The following is a 19,778-nucleotide window of genomic DNA, read 5'->3' as shown; positions in this document are numbered from 1 at the left end:
TGGTGAGCTCCCAGAGGCAGGGCGGTGTCCTGGTCAGCCCTGTATCCTCCATGAGTCAAATCAAAGGACAGCATGGGCAGCTGGCCTATGGTGGCAGGACACAGTCAGAGAGCCAAGTGATGCCTGCTCAGCCTTCAGCCCCTTGTCTCCCTCTGGGGCTAAGGAAACAGTAAACCCAGACAAGTGAGTTCTTGCCTCAGGTGAAAGAGAAACTGTTTCAAGTTCTCCAGGTAAGTCAAAGCCAACCAAGAGTCCACGGCCTAAGGCACAGCTCCAGGTCAGGGGTGGAAGGACGGAGCATCCAGACGTCTAAACCCAGAGCCACTCCAACAACGGAAGAATGACAAGAGGGGTCAGTAACCACATATGGCTGTTTATTTCATACAGGGCTCTGTACAAAATATTTACACATATTCTTTACAGAATAGTAAACCACTTGAAGGTAAAAACACTTTCTTCTCATTGGCAGGGGCTAATCCTCATGTCAGCAAAGCTATAAATCCTAAGAACTTTCTCCTTTCTAGGCCACAACAGAAGCAAATGCCACCTGCTTTCCTGGAATCCAAAAAACCGTGGCCTTGGGACTCTGATCACATGCACCTCCCCGCTACCTCTTCCCCATCACTTCCCTTCAGTATTTACAGACAGACCCGAGAGTTTGTGGCAGGAGGGGCCGATGCTGTCCACTTGCAAAGGTGATAAGACAAACCTGCTATAGAAGACTGGGAACACCTGTCACATCATCTAGATCTTGGAAAAATTCCCGCTGTCTTGATAAATCTACCTCTTTCTAGATTAACCCATCCATATCATGCTAACCCCAGATGGGACTCCTGCTATGGAGAACGATCTGTTGTTTTTGGTTGTAAAGTGCTTAGTGTAACTCATGTAAGTAGATGCCTCTCCTAACCACTCTGCACACCGTGAGAACATGGGGAGGATGTGGAGGTCTGGTGTGGTGGGAGGAAGTGCTTCTGGCACGTTTAAGAAAATACTTGCCAAGAGAGAACAGTGCCCCAGACAGACCAGGAAAAGAAAAGTACATGGCTGCTTCTTACCATACACCCCAGTTCTTCAAAGCAGCAAAAGGCACTTTTTTCCAAGCCACAGTTAATCTAAAACAAACCTAGGTTTGCTTACACGAAAAGCTGTATCAGAAGAACTTAATATGCATCGTGTTCCCTAAGGCCTGGAGAGTCCCTAGGAAGCCTGGAGCAGCGGGGCTGGCTGTCCTAGGCTCCCACCACATGCTTCAGGCTGCAGTTCGTCCCTTTCTGGGTGCTGACAAGTTCCCAGTGACATTTCCAACCAGGAAGGAGAGACCAGCAGCTGAAGAGATAGGTCAAATGCAAAAAACAAAGCCAAGGTGATGACTGGATGCTGATCTGGGGGTAGAAGGGGGACTGAAGGAAAACATGAAGGAAGGAAGGGAAGCTAGGGAAGCTAGACAGGAAGTGGGCACTGTGAAAGTGTGGGGCTGTTTACAAACAGCAACTCTGGCGGAAGTGAAATGTTAAACGCTTAAGTAGAAAGGAAACCTCAGGGTTTTAGAAGCTCATCGTTCGGATGAGAACTATTTTTTTTTCCATGAAGGAACTATTATTTTAAAAGTGATGGTACTTTACATATTGGATGTGTGTAATTCTAAAAATAGTAGTAAATGTACATTTTATAACCACTATGTGCCTTGTGGAAGAGTAACAAGAAAAAAAAGGGGGGGGCAGGCAAAAACTGGCCTATGTGAGGGGTCCTAATACTTAACATTCCTTCCTGTCTGACTGGCAATGCCCAAGTGATTTCTAGGCTGAAAATAGGTAGGATTTACCTACTAACCTAGTTCACATGTTTCTCTAAGATTTCTGACCAGCTTGGAGCTATTCTTAAAAGGGGCCAATCTTGCTCCCAGGCCAGCCTCCTCTGCCCCTTCCCCTTCATTTCAAGGTCTGACTAAAGCAGCAGCTACATCCTTCTTTGTTACGCTGAAGCAGACAGACTGGAGGAGCCGCCAGGAGGGCATTCAGTGGTCCAGTTTACTTACTATGAGCAGCCAAGACACTCCCCAGTGACCAAGCCCAGAGGGTTCCAACGGCACCCAGGAGCTGCAGAGACCCATTTCCTTCAGCAAAAGAGGAGGCAGCGGGGAGCTCACTCAGGCCACAAGGGAGAAGAGTTCTGTGCTCAGGCCCCCGAGTGCCCAGCGTCACGCAGGCTCTGCTATTGGCCTCTGAAGCAAAGGCATCCATGGACAGGAGGGAAAGGGTGCAGGAATAGAAAACCCTTGACTGAAACCCTTTTAATAAAGGAAATTCCACCCCCTCCCATCTGTCCATGGAAGGGTGAGACTGTGACGTCATGTAAGAGGAAGTATCTTCTCTGGCATTTAGGGAAACAGCTGCAGCTGAAACTTTGGGGCCCACTCCAAGGCACTTTTCACCACGGCTAGGGCGGCCGCTCCAAGCGCCACTGTCAGCCCCATCACCGCCAGCTTCACAAAGCGGTTGGTCCTTGGTTTGGTCAGGACATCTTTTGTTCGCTCATCAGGCCGCAGAAGTCCCCGAAACCGCTGCCGCAGTACCATGTCAGGCCTCTGCTGTGCTGATGCCAGCTCAAAGTCTTTGAACGTAGAGGCAGCCGTTCTGCAGAGGGGAAGGAGACAAAAGGGAATGGGATAAAAGAAGAAGGGGGAAAAAATGGACTAAATAGTCTGAGGGCAGAGCCACCCACTGCTCAAAAAACTCTTCTTGATCAAGACCCATGAAGTCTCAAGTGGGGATTCTGTTGGCATAAGCGGATCTCTGGAAAAACCACTCCCAGCCCTGTCCCTACCAGACACAATCTTCCATCACTTTTGCTAACAAACACCCCTGCACAACCAGTGCCTCAGCACCACTCACTTCTCGGCTTGCGGCTGGGCAGCTGCCTCTCGAGCAAGTTCGGACGGGGGAAACTGAACAAAGAGGTCTCCTGCTCTACTGATCAGTGTCTCATAGGGCAGGTCCTGAGGGATCTGGGACAACAGGTGGTGGACCGAGGCCATGTCGCAGTCACAATCCAGGACTTCCTGCTCTCGATACAACACGATCTGTGGGGAGCAAGGCCTTGCGTCAGAGACCAGAACATACAGCAGCTTGGCCACTTCACTTCATTCTCCTTAGAGGTAATATAAATTGGTACCAAACAGGGCTCACCCAAAATGTTCAGCAAATTCCTGTACTATCTGGGAAGTGATGCTATACTTATCTGAGTGCTTTTCCCAATGGGCTAGCACTTCCTGCTAGAGGCAAACTTCCACACCATGACAGGAAAGGCTGACAAAGGAAGGAGGTTTTTTAGGAGGAAGGAAAGGAGAGATTACTGGAGATACCTACAGCTCTAGCACAGAAGAAATGGTTCAAAACAGTAGAAAGAATGGTCTTGCTCCCTTTAAAACACAATGAAGAACACCCCCTCCACCCTCACGTCTGATAGTTCAGGCCCCTCTAATAACTGGAAGCCCTCATCCCTGACTAAAAGCCATTTCAACTTTCCATCATAGTATCATGCCTCTTCTTAAACCCACTTGGCCATTTGCACTAGCTCCAGGAGCTGTCAACACAAACCCTGATAATTCACAATGCACATGAGCATTTTAAAGGTTCAGAAGAATCGAACAGTAAAAAAAAACTAACAACTTTGTTTAACCAGCATTTCCCAAACTTATTTTTATACATAGTATTTTTGACTCCCATGACTCTCCCAGTAACATTCCAAGAACAGTGTCCAGGACACCAGCCCAGGAAGTGCTGTCTTTTGTATCTTTCCATAATCACCAGGTTTCCTTTTAGGGAAGATGATCAAGCTGGACTGGGAGACACACGCCAAACTGCTGGCTCATGGTCTGTACCTACCACAGCTGCAAAGTAAATGGGCATCAGCGGGTGGCAGGCCAGGAAGAAGTCGTATAACCGCACGACGTGCCTGAAGTCAGACAGGACGTGCCCGAACCAGGTGATAAGCCAGCTGAGCGCAAAGATGGTCCCCACCTCGGCACTAGGAGCAAGGGAGTCCAGATGTTAGGTTCCCTGCTGAGTCATCCTGTCCCTCTCCCTGGGCCTTCTTTGTCCTCAGTGCTGTATGAAGAAAGTAACTGGGGAACATGCTTTCTGGAAAATTCAGCTGCTGATAAATTCAGTATCTTCTCCTCACAAAATATTACAGAAAGTCCTTGCAACATACTCCACATCATGGCACTAATACCACAGTAGGGTCCTGGTTGGCCTTATCTCCTTGGGTGCTCTCATCATGGCCAAGAAATGTCAACTCCAGGAACAAGAATCAGCTGTTTTCAGAGAACTACACCATTTTCCTTCTGGGAAAGTCACACCCTTTTGGGGGGCACAGGCAACTATTCTTAGGCTTGAAAACATAACTGTATTAATTGTATAGTTAACATGAGATGACTGAAATACCTTAAGACACAGGTGTTTTTTTTTTTTTTTAAGAGAGGCAGGTATTGGCCAAGGACACACTTCCAACTAAACAGAAGAGAAAAATCATACAAGAATTGCAAAGAAATATTTCTTTTCCTTGGTGTATGGTAAATAAAACAAGCTACAGATGGGGTAGGGTCCTATAGGACTCTGTACTTCCGTTGTAGCAATAACCTCAAAGTTGGTATGCTTAGCTCGCCCACCTCTCTCCACTAAATGTAAACTCTTTAAGGGCATGGGCTGTGACATCTCCTGCATTCCTGGAAGAGCACAGCACACAAAAGTGTTCTAAGACTGTGCACAGAACTGAATTATCTAGATTGCTGGTGACTGGAAAGGACAACTCAGAAGAACCTAACACTAATCAACATAAGATGATGATGCAACTGAGCTAGACTTGTGAGGAATAAACAAAGGAGCAAGCTGAAGAGGGGTGTCTGTGTGTGCGCGTGCACGTGTACACGTAAATGTAGACACATATATACCTCTGCATGAAGTCATGGAGTTCTGGATTCACCTGGTCAATGATGGGCATCAGATAGTTTAATATATGCTTGGTGTTGTCCATTGTTGGGTCCATGAAATCCCTAGAAGACATTTCAATGAGCTTGGTCAGACCAAACATTTGGATCAGGGTTGGGGGGCAGTTGGGATTGGGGTTCAACCCACTGAAAACACCAACTAGAAAGCGGGCTGAGGAGTTATCGCTGGGGGGAACTGTCTTCTGCCCTTTTGCGCGGGTACCTGAGATGGTGGGTAGACAGCTTCTCTACTAGGGATGTTGCCAGCCTCTCGCCGAGCACCAGCAGAAACGTGACCACGATGTCGTGGTAGCCCTGGTAGTAGTGCAGCTGCGGGTTGCGCTCCAGGATGAGGAGGATGATGTCAATCAGCTCTTCCTGCAGCCCTTCTCTCTGTTCTTCTGGCATGCCTGGGAGAGGGTAGTGGGGGGGAGACGCACTTGAACAAGGCAAGCAGTCTAGTAACATGGAGGTAAGGAAGACGGTAAGCTGTGGATATGCAGACAAACTGTTTAATAAAGTAAAACAACTTGGCAACACATTCATGATCCATATACTGTTGATAGCCGCCTGGCCATGTAGGAAAGAACCACAGACTTGGAAACCTTCCAGTTGGGGAACCCAGCCAACAACACCATCTTAACCAAGTCAGCACAGGGAGTGATGCCAGCAGGGGAACCACTGGACAGCATGTGCCTCTTGATGTGCTGGGGGGAAAAGAACTCAATATTGCTTCAGTGGAATTCCTATCAAGAGTGCATCACCTGAATCTTGCAAGGAGAAAATAAAAACTGAGGGGGACTTTATAAAGTAACAGGCCTGTCATAAAATACAAAAGAACAAGTCCAGACTAAAGGAAGCTGAAGAGATATGAAGAATGAATGGAAAATGCACTTTTCTCTATAAGGAACATTATTGGAATAAATGGCAATATCTGAATAAAATCTGTAGATTAGACAGTAGTATTTTTTGTTACTGATTTTAAGTGTGACTATGTAAAAAAGAATTGTGTTTTTAAAAAACACACAGTGAAATATTTAGGGATAAGGGGGTACCATATATGTAATTTATTCTTAATAGCTCAGGGGAAAAAAATGTGTGTACGTATGGTGAAGGAGAGAGAGAAAACAAAACTAAAGCAAATCTAGTCAAAGGTTGATGTATAAAGAAATCTGGGAAAAAGCTACCTGGGGAATTCTGTGTCCTATTTTTGCAGCCTTTTTGTAGGTGTTCAGTTCAGTTCAGTTCAGTCACTCAGTCATGTCCAACTCTTTGCGACCCCATGAATCGCAGCATGCCAGGCCTCCCTGTCCATCACCAACTCCCGGAGTTCACCCAGACTCACGTCCATCGAGTCAGTGATGCCATCCAGCCATCTCATCCTCTGTCGTCCCCTTCTCCTCCTGCCCCCAATCCCTCCCAGCATCAGGGTCTTTTCCAATGAGTCAACTCTTCGCATGAGGTGGCCAAAGTACTGGAGTTTCAGCTTCAGCATCATTCCTTCCAAAGAAATCCCAGGGCTGGTTTCCTTCAGAATGGACTGGCTGGATCTCCTTGCAGTCCAAGGGACTCTCAAGAGTCTTCTCCAACACCACAGTTCAAAAGCACCAATTCTTCGGTGCTCAGCCTTCTTCACAGTCCAACTCTCACATCCATACATGACCACAGGAAAAACCATAGCCTTGACTAGACGAACCTTTGTTGGCAAGGTAATGTCTCTGCTTTTGAATATGCTATCTAGGTTGGTCATAACTTTCCTTCCTAGGAGTAAGCGTCTTTTAATTTCATGGCTGCAGTCACCATCTGCAGTGATTTTGGAGCCCGAAAAAATAAAGTCTGACGCTGTTTCCACTATTTCTGCATCTATTTCCCATGAAGTGATGGGACCGGATGCCATGATCTTCGTTTTCTGAATGTTGAGCTTTAAGCCAACTTTTTTACTCTCCACTTTCACTTTCATCAAGAGGCTTTTTAGTTCCTCTTCACTTTCTGCCATAAGGGTGGTGTCAAAACAAAAAATGTATGAGATGTGTGCTCCCCTCAGAATCAAACTAAATATCATAGGAAGTACTAATCTTGACCCAAAGATGCAGGTGGAAACAGAGGAGCTGGTCTCAGGAGCTCTTTCAGCGCAGGCACCTAGTCTGGCAGCGGTCAGCGTGGTCCCTCAGCTCTTCTGGCTCTTACTATAAAAATGTCAACCCTTGACACACGTGTGCACCCATGGCGGATTCATGTTGATGTATGGCAAAACCAATACAATATTGTAAAGTAATTAGCCTCCAATTAAAAAAAAAAAAAAAAAGTCAACCCTTGGCCTCATGACCTGTTTTAGGAGGATGGCACACAACACAGCTTTCCTACACCATTAGGTTTTCCAGTCAAAAGCAGATCTTGTGAGAGAAAACAGCTAATGCAAGGGCCCAGACTGAACTTAAATACAGGTTTTTAGGGGACAGTGACGCTCATCTCTCACGCACTTTTACCCATCCCTTCTCTAAAAGCATACGGTAGAAGATAAAGAAGAAAATGGGAGTAAACCAAGTACTGTGGTCAGGTAAAGTAACGAAGCAGTGAGAGAAAAAAGTAAGCCTTCTTTAAATTTTCAGTATAAAAGTGGTCAGCTAAGTTCAGAAGAACATGAATGTAAAAAGAATATGAAACCACATGGACAGTTCTGTCTGGAAGAAGAATATCCTGGACTGATATCACATAAATGGAAGAGGGATAAAGGGCTCAGAAGGAAAACAGGTTACACCCAGAGAAAAATGTGAGATGCGTCTGTCCTATGTAGTCTCCTCAAGACCAGAGGAACAGGAAAAGGGGACTGGATCACAGGTATGTGTGTTTATCAAAACCCAGATGGTAAGCTACTGGCTACACAAGAATTACAAGAGCCTTTCTGGGAACCATGATTGTAAACAGGAGGGATGCCCTCTAACAGACAAAATCCAATGCCAGAGCATGGGCTCAGAAGAGTGAGGCAATGGGTTTTGAGACTCTTGTTCCCTCTAGCAACTCTCCTCTCTTCAATTCAAGGACTTAGAGGTGGAGTTGCGAAAGGAAGGGAAACAGATGAGGTCTGCTACCCAGTTCCCTTCATTGTGAAAGTGGAGACAATTGTCATTCTGTCATTCTTAGTATTTCTGGGAATGGAGAGACAATTTTAGTAACAGACTCTTTAAAAATGTGGTGATTGGCCTTCATTCTAGTCCAAGGCCCCGGTATATGTATATGCAAGATTGTCTGTTGTTGTTTAGTCTCTAAGTCGTGCCCAACTCTTTTGTGACTCCATGGCCTGTAGCCCTCCAGGCTCCTCTCTCCATGGGATTTCCCAGGCAAGAATACTGGAGTGGGCTACCATTTCCTCCTCTAAAGGATCTTCTGGATCCACTGAACCTGAGTCTCTTGCAATGGCAGGTGGATTCTTTACCACTGAGCCACCAGGGAAGCCCACAGGCAACATACCGCTACTTATAAATGAAGGTATTAACAGTTCCTGTTAGTGACCACTTCCAAACCAATCTGCTCTTTAAAGTCAGACTGATAGCTCTAGAAATCCCTATAAAGTCTCTTCTGTAGCTCTAACGGGCAGGGGGAAAACCCTCTTCTCTCATTTACCACCTCTAAGCCAAGAGAAATTATTTTGGGCTCAGTGTTCTTGCCTGGAGAATCCCAGGGACGGCAGAGCCTGGTGGGCTGCCGCCTATGGGGTCGCAGACAGTCAGACACGACTGAAGTGACTTAGCAGCAGCAGCAGCAGGCCTTCACAGTGGGGGTTCTGAATGGACTGAGTCAGTGAGAGAAGGACTCAGCAGACTGGGAGCACGACGGATCCCTAAGGAGGAAGGGTCCTGGATGTGGCCATGTTCTGTGCTAGGATGTAAAGGTCTCGGGACAAGCAAGCCCAACAGAGTAATGTATCTGCAAACGGACTGAAGCCAAACCTCCCAAACCTCCCCCTCCCGCCCCAAAGACCACCAGTGTGTCTCACCAGGCGGGAACCGCCGTAAAGACCGCCGGACGTCCAGGAGCACTTGTTGGTAGTCCTTGCTCATCTGTCGTAGGTTTTTCCCTATTGGAGGAGAAGAAACATGTTATTGTAGGAATGTCTGGGAACCAACAGCAGGAGCAAGACATCCTGGCATGACACAAAAGGCCTGGAAGACATACTCAAGGCTTTTTCCTGAAGTGGACATGACTCAAGATACAACATTTGGAGAGGAATCCCTGGTTTAGTTCCAAACATGCTGTTTTATGCAAGTCATGATGACCGTGAGAGGAGGGAAGATACACTATCCAAGAGCAGCGGAAAAGTTAGGAGGCCAGCACCCATTATGCGTTACTGGGAATCACTCTGAATTTCAAAGTTCACATCTGTAAAATGGGGATTATTCCCTTCCATGTGTACCTCTCAGATTACTGTTAAGCATCAAGTAAGAGCATGAATGTGGACACCACAGACCGCTGGAAAAACTCTAACATCTATAAAGTGTAGGAAGATTGAGCGGTTCAGAAAGGAGTATTAAGATAAATGTACATGGAGAAGAACCTAAGCTCTCTTAGCCCTGAAATTCTAAAACTAAGACACTGGTAACAGGAGATAGTACTTGTGTTCAGTTGCTAAGCCCAACTGAAAGCAAGGAGGCAGACTCCAGCTGTTACATATATAACAAGTATGCATCTCCTTCATAATGGAAATCAAAACTTACCAGAGGAGCCTGTAGAATACAGACTTCATCTTAAAAAGATATGAGAAATTTGGAATTTGACAGAACACCATCTCAGGATTTAGAGTGTGAATATGGCAATGCCTATTCCTTCCAACAAAAGATCACTGCTCTGAGGCCGCCCAGTTCCAAAGACAATAACAAGCGGCGACTTAAAACATCTACTTGGCCACACCATGACACTGTAAACTTTTTATTGGCAGTGGCTGTTTTAATCATCTCTGGTACCTAGCGCACAGTAGGAGCACAACTGTGTGTGCGTGCTCAGTCACTAAGTCGTGTCCTGCTCCTTGCATCGCCAAATGAAAGAAAGAATCCCCAACACCTGGACTTTTGCCAAACATAGTAGGAAAGCAATAAATGTAGACTCAACGAATGACAAAGTGGATTCACTGTTTTCTGTACTTTCTTTTGTATTCTGCACTGCAGTCTAAAAAATTCTTTTTTTCACTACATAGGCCTTGTAGATAAAGTTAAGTACAGTTAGTTGTCCCTTGGTATTTGAGGGGGATTGGTTCCAGGACCCCCAAGGATAGCAAAATCCACTGATGCTCAAGTCCCAAATATTAAACAGTTTAACATTTGCACATCCTCTCGTATACTTCAATCACCTCTAGATTACTTTCAAACCTGATAGAATGTAAATGCTATGTAAATAGCTGCCAGAGCACAACAAATTCAAGTTTTGCTTTTTGGAAATTTCTGGAGGTTCCCGCCCGCCAGAATATATGTGCCAGGTGGAATGTAGGATCCTAGTTTCCTGACCAGGGACTGAACCCATGCTGCTGGCACTGGGTGTGTGGAGTCTTAACCACAGGACCTCTGCAAAGTCCTTCCAGAGTACTTCTGATACATGGCTGGTTGAATCCTTGAACTTGGAGGGCTGACTGTAACAGCTTTTCACAGAATTACAGAATTTTAGAATTCAAAATAGTCTTAGTATTTCCCTATAAAAAGTCTTTTTTGTTGTTGTTTTTTAAGGACTATAAGAGGCATTATATCTCTGTAGAACCCCATGTTTCTCAAATGTCCATCTGTATCAAAATTATGTAGGATTCTTGCTAAAATAGATTCCTGCAAACTTACTTCTAGGTGAATATAAACTGGAACATGCATTTTGTGTTGTGGCTGCACTGTGTGGCTTGCGGGATATTAGTTCCTGGATCAGGAATGGAACCTCGGCCCTTGGCAGTGAAAGCATGGAGTCCTAACCACTTTACCATCAGGGAATTCCCAGAATATGTATTTTTAATAAACTCCCCTAACTAGCCAATAATCGCTCCCTCCTTACCTAATAAAAGCTCATTCCATTTTTAATTGAAATTTTATTTCGCAGTTTGGTCTTATTTTCACAGTAGGCCCAAGCATATCCTAAAACGTTTCAGGTGTTTACATGTCTACTCTTGGTTTGAAATTAGCATAAAAATTAAAGACCCTGAAATTCTTTTTTCCCTGCCTCCTAGACAAACTCCCATCACAGCACTTCTTCCCCTAACTACCTGATATAGGAGGTGGATCATTGGTGTTGACATTGAGGAGCTTGGGCCACACTTTCCGCCTGATCTCATCAGTCAGGAGCCCTCCTTCACTGATAGCCATGCGTCTAAGGGCAGCCACATCAGTGGGCTCACTGTTCAGAGCCTGGTAGATCTCTGCCACTTTCTTTTTCCTTTTGGCATTAAAGTCTGCAAAACAGAATGGAAAAGGGCATTAGGCACATATTTACCGTGTGTACATTTTCTGTTCAGGGCTCAATCTCCTTAACTTGGTCTGAAGTAAGGTAGGTATATTTAAAATCAATTTACTGATGAGCACGGGGTTCCCAAGTGGTGCCAGTGGTAAAGAACCTGCTTGCCAAAGCAAGAGACGTAGGAGACATGGGTTTGATCTGTGGGTTGGGAAGATCCCCTGCAGAAGGAAATGGCAACCCACTCTAGCACTCTTTTCTGAAAAATCCCATGGACAGAGCCTACAGTCCACAGGATCTCAAAGACACGACTGAAGCAACTTAGTATGCACACACACACACTGATTAGTATATATAGTGTGTGAAACACTAAGGAGACATACCATATAAGTAACAAAGAAAAAGGAATTATAGTAAATGCTCAGTACATTTAGGCATATCTAATAGCCACCATTTATGTTTTCCTACTGTGGTGTTGGAGAAGACTCTTGAGAGTCCCTTGGACTCCAAGGAGATCCAACCAGTCCATTCTGAAGGAGATCTGCCCTGGGATTTCTTTGGAAGGAAAAATGCTAAAGCTGAAACTCCAGTACTTTGGCCACCTCATGCGAAGAGTTAACTCATTGGAAAAGACCCTGATGCTGGGAGAGACTGGGGGCAGGAGGAGAAGGGGACGACAGAGGATGAGATGGCTGGATGGCATCACTGACTTGATGGACGTGAGTCTGAGTGAACTCCGGGAGTTGGTGATGGACAGGGAGGCCTGGCATGCTGCGATTCATGGGGTCACAAAGAGTCAGACACGACTGATCGACTGATCTGATCTGATGTTTTCCTAAAGAATGCTGTGCTTCATTAATGCTAAACTTCACAGAGCATTGTTGTTAAGTCAACTCTGCGACCCTATGGACTGCAACACGCCAGGCCTCCCTGTTCCTCACTATCTCCTAGAGTTTGCCTAAGTTCATATCCATTGAATCAATGATGCAATCCAACCATCTCATCCTCTGCCGCCCTCTTCTTTTGCCTTCAAACTTTCCCAACAGCAGAGTCTTTTCCAATGAGTCAGCTGTTTGCATCAGGTGGCCAAAGTATTGGAGCTTCAGCTTCAGCATCAGTACTTCCAATGAGTATGCAGGGTTGATTTTCCTTTGGATTGACTGGTTTGATCTCCTTGCTGTACCTGGGAGCTCAAGAGTCTTCTCTAGCACCATTAGAGAAAGCATCAATTCTTCAGTACTCAGTCTTCTCTATGGTTCAACTCTCACATCCATACATGACCACATCTCTCTTAATATAATACATTTTCTCTGTTATTTACTGAGGAAAAATGTACATGCATGTCACCAAAATTCAGTATTACATTTTTAAACAAAACCACATGTGAAAAAAGCCTCTGGTTACATGCTAATACAATTGGAAAACATCAGAATCCCATGGAGGTATTTTCAAAAGCAGAATGTCAAAGGGCATACTTGGGACTCCAGTGTGGCTAGTGGTAAAAGGGGCATGCTACTGGTTCTCAAGAGCCACACTAATCACTGGTAATCAAAAAGGAATGTATTACGCATCTTACATCCTCATGTGGTAGTTTGTTATTTATACACAGGCATTTTGCTGTGTTTAAATTACTTTTTTAGGAGACTGAGAGTTTGTGGTTAATGTGCATCATATTATAATTGGCTCTGTTTAAAATAATGGGGTAACAGGCTCTCAGAATTTTCATGCAGAATGTTTACTTCTAGGAACAGCAAACACAAGAAAAGTTAAAACTCTTCAACCCACTGAAGAGATGTCACATAGCAGTGCACTGTAATCGTCCGAAAAAAGGTATGTGCAGACACCAACAGTTCAGACAGCTGTGGGTCAGGCAAATCTTGAGAAAGCATTATGGAAAAGTGAAATTTAAAAAGAAAGGGGAGGATTCAGAGAGGCGAGGAGATGACCAGAAAGGCTTGGAGACAGAAACACAAGCCCTTTCACTTAACAGTAAATGAAGTCATTAGGAAGTATTTATGTAGCATATACGAGGGGCAGAGCATTAATGTTAATATAAAGTAGAAGATAACACTGGAAGGTAGGTCAGGCCTTAGAAAGGACTAACATCAGAATGTAAGTGAGGTTTTTAGGACAGACACTAAGCAGCTTTCCTCAGTTATGTTCTATTCTGAGGCAACAGTATACAAACTGTTTCCACGACAAAGCTGCATATTGTTAACACAAATGAAAGGTGTAACCTTTCATTTCATTAATCCAGTAACCCTGGTTACCCATCTATGAGCTGTGACATAAACTTTATAAACTCAGGCACCGACTGTTTTGAAGTTCCATGCAATTGGAGATGCAGATAGGACAGGATGCTTTTTCACCCAGGTAAACCTGTTCTCCTGGCTAGACTGTTGTTTTCCCTGGTGACCTAGTAGGTGAATCTGCTCCAGGCAGTCTGAGAGATTTCTAGTTTACATCTATAGTTCCGGCATAACTAATTGTTCATAGCAAACCCCTCCTCCCATCTGCACTCCCAGAAATGTCCCAGGTTGATGCTAAATTCAATGGTTACTCTATCTAGAAATCAGGAAAAACCAAGTCCCAATTCCCAATCAATCAGCACAGCACCAACTATAATAAAATGTTTATTTATTTACAAGGTGCTTCAAGCTCTTGGCTTGGACATGTCATACCATCCATCCATGCACCTACCTGTGCATTAATGTATCCATTCATTTATCAACCTGTCATTTAATGAGCAACTACTCATAGTAAAGCACCAGGCTGTGCTGTATTGTGCTTAGTCCCTCAGTAGTGTCCGACTCTTTGTGACCCTACAGACTGTAGCTTGCCAGGCTCCTCAGTCCGTGGGGATTCTCCAGGCAGGAATACTGCAGTGGGTTGCCACGCCCTCCTCCAGGGGATCTTCCTAACCCAGGGATCGAATCCAGGTCTCCCGCATTGCAGGCGGTTTCTTTACCGTCTGAGCCACCAGGGAAGATCATGAATACTGGAGTGGATAGCCTATCCCTTCTCTAGGGGATCTCCTCGACCCAGGAATTGAACTGGGATTTCCTGCATTGCAGGTAGATTCTTTACTGCTGAGCCACCTGGGAAGTCCATATAACAACACAAGCTGAGACAAAATACGAGCAGGAATTGAATTTCTAGCAAAGAAGAAAATAAGATTAAAAGTTTTTTAAAACTTAGAGTGTTCTTGTACTTTGTACTTTCTACACATCACAAATTAAGAACACTTAAATGGTAATACTAAATATTTTTTGAGGTATCTGATATTTAGAAACCTTATTAATCTATTTGGTAAGAGTTTGGAAATTTTCCCTCAAAATTTTTTTGACATATATCCACCTTGCCCATCTTTCCACTTAAGCTATTTATTCAGCAATCTGGAGGAAAGGAAAACCAAAAGTGTCAGTCTCTCAGTTGTGTTCAAGTCTTCGCAACCCCATGGGCTGTAGCCTGCCAGCCTCCTCTGTTCACAGGATTTTCCAAGCAAGAATACAGTAGTGAACTGCCATTTCCTTCTCCAGGGGGAAAGGAAAACCACTGCTTAGGTCTTAGGGGAGTTAACACTGTTTGCAATCAAGTGGATTTGCAGTGTGTGTTAGTCGTTCAGTTGTGTCCAACTTTTTGCAACCCCATGGATTGTAGCCCAACAGGTCCCTCTGTCCATGGGATTCTCCAGGCAAGAATACTGGAGTGGGTAGCCAGTCCCTTCTCTGATCTTCCTGACTAGGGATCAAACCTGCATCTCCTGCATTGCAGGCAGGTTCTTCACCGTCAATTTTAACTATTTCTGAACCCAAATCATTGCTCCAATACTTATTTCTCTCAAAACTCTGTTTGGATTCTATTTAAATCCTGCATTTCAAAATTTACTGCTGTCATCCTGATTCTGATGCCCTGTGGGAATTCAATACACATGGGCAGAATAGAATAAATAATTTAACTTAGCTACTGTTCCTCTGGAAAAACTGGCCTTTAGTAAATGGCATTATTTCCCCATATTAATATTAATATTAAGAATATCCTCACTGTAGGGACTTCCCTGGTGGTCCAGTGGCTAAGAATCCATCTTCCAATGAGGGGACACGGGTTTGACCCCTGGTCAGGGAACTATGTTCCCACATGTCATGGGGCAACTAAGCCTGTGTGCTGCAACCAGAGAAGCCTACATGCCACAATGAAGAACTTGTGCTGCAATTAAGATGTGATGCTGTCAAATAAATAAATAAAATTTAAAATTAAAAAAATAAAAGACAATACCTATATAACTCTAAATAGATTTATAGGCACTTTGGCCTTTTTCTAAATCTACTGGTGATTCCCAGGGTAGAATGCTGCTCAAGTGCAGATTTTAGCTGTTGTCTGTTCAGACCCCAACATCACCTTTCTCAATCCCATATTTAAGTGATCAAATGTTAGTGGAAGATGAAGAAGGCACTCCTGTGTGTGCCACACACACAAACAAATATTTCATTGCACTTAATGTACAGGTTTTGATTGTGACATTAAAAAGGTAGGAGAAAACAGAAAAAAACTTAAATGATCTGGAGAAGTATAAATTACATAGTGGTAAGGTCAACTGTGAGACTACACAATGAGGGAGAAAAAGTTAAGCGGAGTCTTAACCAATTAATCTACACATACCCTCTTTGCTGCAGAAGAAGAAAAAGCATGGAAAAAGGTTAAAATAACTTTCTTCCTCCAGGGGATCTTCCCAATCCAGGGACTGAATCTGAATCTCCTGTGTCTCCTACATTGGCAGGTGGATTCTTCACCAACTGTGCCACCTGGGAAACCGAATGTCTAACTATCTATTTTAAGATAAATTTTACATATGGATTTTGGGGTAGGACACATTTCTGGACTTGAGAATGCTTTATTTGGCTTTGGGATAAAAGCCTACATTTCATCTGCTGATTGTATACATGTAATTCAAATCCCCTTGAATCCTTTCATCTCCAGTTTTGCTCTGCTTATATGAGATGTACTATATATTCCAAAGCTGGTATCTTCCAAACTCCTTTATAGTAAAAGGTCTTGGCTTTCACAACCACAAGAGAATGAAATGACTATCCTACAACTGGCTGCAAAATATATAAGACACTGCTATAAATAAATCCCTGCTGTCTGAAAAGTAATTCATTCAACTGAGGAAAAAGGAATGATATTGGCACTACCTGACCAGCTCTCCATTAAAATGATCATTTAAGTAAGGGGCACTGAAAAAGAAGTTCTTAACAATTCTGATAAGGATGACTGAGTCTGTTATTGTCTCAAATCTCTCCCTACTCTGGCTATGGAACTCAAGTAAAGATTTCTGTTTCCTCAGAGCAACACGTATCTTCAAAAGCATCTGGCTTGGGAAACAATATACAGTTAAGGACAAGAGCAAAAAATGAGCAGTAGCTACGCTTCCTCCAAAAGTTTTTCCACGCCAGCAAAATACGTATCAGTGATTTAGATCAGGTAAATGAGCTACACACTTAATATGCATCTTATGTGCAAGAATGAAATTCCATACTGATTATTTGGTTTAAGCTTGCATATCAAGAAAGCTTTACAGACTTTAAACAGAAGTTAAAATTAGCAATGCATTGTTGCTGTTGTTTAGTTGCTTCAGTCATGTCTGAGTCTTCCGCGACCTGTGGACTGTAGCTCCCTAGGCTCCACTGTCCGTGGGATTTCCCAGGCAAGAATACTGGAGTCGGTTGACATTTCTTTCTCCAGGGAATCTTCCCCACCCAGGGATCGAACCTTGTCTCTGGCATTCCAGGTATATATTCTATACCACTGAGCCACCAGGGAAGCTCCCTTAGGGCTTAATCAAAACGATGGAAGAGCTAGTCAGATAGAGAGCCTCCCAGATAGACAGACATGCCCAGCTCCACTCCTTGAACTCCTAATGTTGATGCTAGAAATTAACTTAAAATTTTCTGCTAACAAAAAAAGAGAACTACAGTGGGAGAGGAAAACCTAACCTTATTCTGATAAAGTTCAAGTGTTAGTCGCTCAGTCATGTCCAACTCTTTGTAACCCCACAGACCCTCCAGGGTCTTCTGTCCATGGAATTCTCCAGGCAAGAATACCGGAGTGGGTTGCCATCCCCTTCTCCAGGGGATCTTCCCAACCTAGGGATCCAACTTGAGTCTCCCGCATTACAAGTGTATTTTTTTACCATTTGAGCCACCAGGAAAGCCCTATTCTGAATAAGGTTCCCATCAAAAATAAACAAAAAAGAAACTGTTTTTGGAGGTCCCAATTAGTTTCAACAAACAGTACCCAAATTAGCGTTGATTCAGCAACTACCTGAAAAATAAAGACAAGTACATATGAAGAACGACTGCTCTACCCACTCCCCCAAATGGAGAAAAATAGAGTAAACCAATCCCATCATAACGTCTACAAAGGAGAGTTAACAGTATTAGTAACCTCTCCAATTTTCCAATATGATGAAAATCAAAACAAGAAAATCAAAACACCAAAAAAAAAAAAAAAAAAAAACTCCTCTCATTTCTAAATTCCTCCATTTATCCAGAGAAGCAAAATTCAGGACACTAGAGGATAAAGTCTCGCAACCTAGGCACAGTTGCACTCCAACAGGTCACAAGACCCATATACCACTTGGGGCAATGACCATTATGCCATGAGAACAGATGTCATACAAACACCAGGAAAGGGTTACAAGGCCAAAGGGCCCAGAGGAGTAATATGAGGCGTTAGCTTCATTTCCATAGAGGATTAGAAGAGGAGAAAAAGGCAATAACAAAATGAACTCAGAGAAACAAAACTTGGGTTGCACTGGTGGTTGGTTCTGCTATGGGAATCATCCATCAGAGGATGGAAAACTGGGAAAGTTACCTTACTCTTTCCCAGAGGGCAAAGAGATTATTTCACCTGGTACAGAGTAAACGTTAATAATTTTAACTGTCATGTATTAACCAGTAGGTAAAACATATTTGAAAACATAGTGCACGATGAAACTGTTTCATGGAAATGAGTTTAAGGCAGTATAAAAAATAACTTGCTTTTTACACAATTCAATAATATTAAAATAGGCGGAATAGGACGGGGACAGAGAATAGATTGGCAGTTGCCAGGAGCTGTGGAGAATGGGGCCTGCGGAGGGATGGTCTCTCTTTTTGGCATTAAAAATGCTGTGGAATTAGAGACAGTGCGATGGTTGCCCCACCTTGCAAAAATTACTAACAACCACAGAACTGTACACTTTAAAGGGTTAATTTCACGGTAATTAAAAGAAATACGTGTCCAGCGCGTCAATCCAGACCTCGACGACCGATGAATGAAGTTTGGAAAACTGGCCTGACCACTAGGGAGGCGGCCCCGGGAGCCTGCGGACGTGGCCGGACAGTCTCGGCCGGGAGCGAAGCTTGGCCTCGCGTCTCAAGGAAGAGATGGGACGTGGGGCCCCCGCCGTCCTTCCCACTAGGGAGCTCGGGTCTGCCGCCAGTGTTCCTCCGGTTCCCTCAGCATCCGCTGACCGCCCCCTCCGCCCAAACTGCAGGCTCTCTTCCCCTTCAGACGTGACCCAGGCCTTCAGTCTCTTCCTTTTTCGCTGTCCCGACCCTGGCCGGCGGCCCTGGGCACACCCCGCGCGGTCGTCCCGGGCCCCCCTGCCTGCGGCCCCCGCCTCCGGCAGCTGCCCCCTGCCCCCCGGGCCGCCCCTATCCCTCAGGCCGTCCTCGCAGGCCGCTCCTCGGCGCCCTGGCCGGCTTCCGTACCTCCCTTTTCCGCGCCGCCGTCCCAGCGGCCGGAGGTGGGGCCGTCACCCCGGGCACTCCGGAGGGCCATGTCCCGGGGGCCCGGGCTCGAGCCCGAGCCCCGGATGGTGGCGGAGCCGACAGAAGACGCGGCTTCGGCCGCAGGTTCCAGCGCCTGCTCCGTGGAGCGAACTCGGCTTGGTCAGCCCGCGGCGCGCAGGCCTCCCCGCGCCGCCCCGCCCCGCGCCGTCACGTGACCACCCGCTACGCCGCGCGGGCGGCGGCGGAGCCGCGGCTATCACCCGCGCTGGTGCGCAGGCGCCCTGAACGGCGAGAGAAGAGTGCGGGGACTCTGCCCCGGAGAGTTTGTTCCAACTGAACTTATAGAGCGTAGCAGTCTTGAAGCGATGTGTTCAGGAGCAGATTTTTATCATTTCTTTCGGTTTTCTTTATCTGTAAAATGATATGGATGATTATAGAAGTACTGCACTCAGAATAGTTCTTGGGAAAGTGTTTAAAACACCATCAAGAACATAGAGACTACTGGTGGCGCTAGTCTCTTCCCTGGTGGCTCAGAGGTTAAAGTGCTACCCGCAATGCAGGAGACTTGGGTTGGATCCCTGGGTCGGGAAGATCCC

At 45.1% G+C, this 19,778-nt stretch overlaps 1 protein-coding gene across 2 annotated transcripts; it reads right to left on the bottom strand.

The window, feature by feature from the left end:
- Positions 1–353: 353 nt before the first annotated feature.
- On the bottom strand, positions 354–19,382 carry TBC1D20 (TBC1 domain family member 20). 2 transcript variants are annotated; one of them, XM_070801446.1, is made up of 8 exons: positions 19,162–19,382; positions 11,220–11,405; positions 8,985–9,065; positions 5,214–5,400; positions 4,955–5,056; positions 3,888–4,029; positions 2,895–3,082; positions 354–2,636 (listed from the first exon to the last, which is right to left on the bottom strand). In XM_070801446.1, exons 1-8 carry the CDS (start codon positions 19,229–19,231, stop codon positions 2,381–2,383), a joined length of 1,212 nt encoding a protein of 403 aa, XP_070657547.1. In that variant the 5' UTR covers positions 19,232–19,382; the 3' UTR covers positions 354–2,380. The 2 variants fall into 2 exon arrangements, with proteins under 2 accessions (XP_070657547.1, XP_070657548.1); XM_070801447.1 differs by lacking the exon at positions 19,162–19,382 and adding an exon at positions 18,708–18,976.
- Between the last annotated feature and the right edge of the window lie 396 nt (positions 19,383–19,778).

The sequence above is a fragment of the Bos indicus genome, chromosome 13 (assembly GCF_029378745.1).
Source record: "Bos indicus isolate NIAB-ARS_2022 breed Sahiwal x Tharparkar chromosome 13, NIAB-ARS_B.indTharparkar_mat_pri_1.0, whole genome shotgun sequence".
Taxonomy (NCBI): Eukaryota; Metazoa; Chordata; class Mammalia; order Artiodactyla; family Bovidae; genus Bos; species Bos indicus.
Note: the sequence above shows the minus strand (reverse complement) of the source record. Positions and strands in the feature narration are given on the sequence as shown.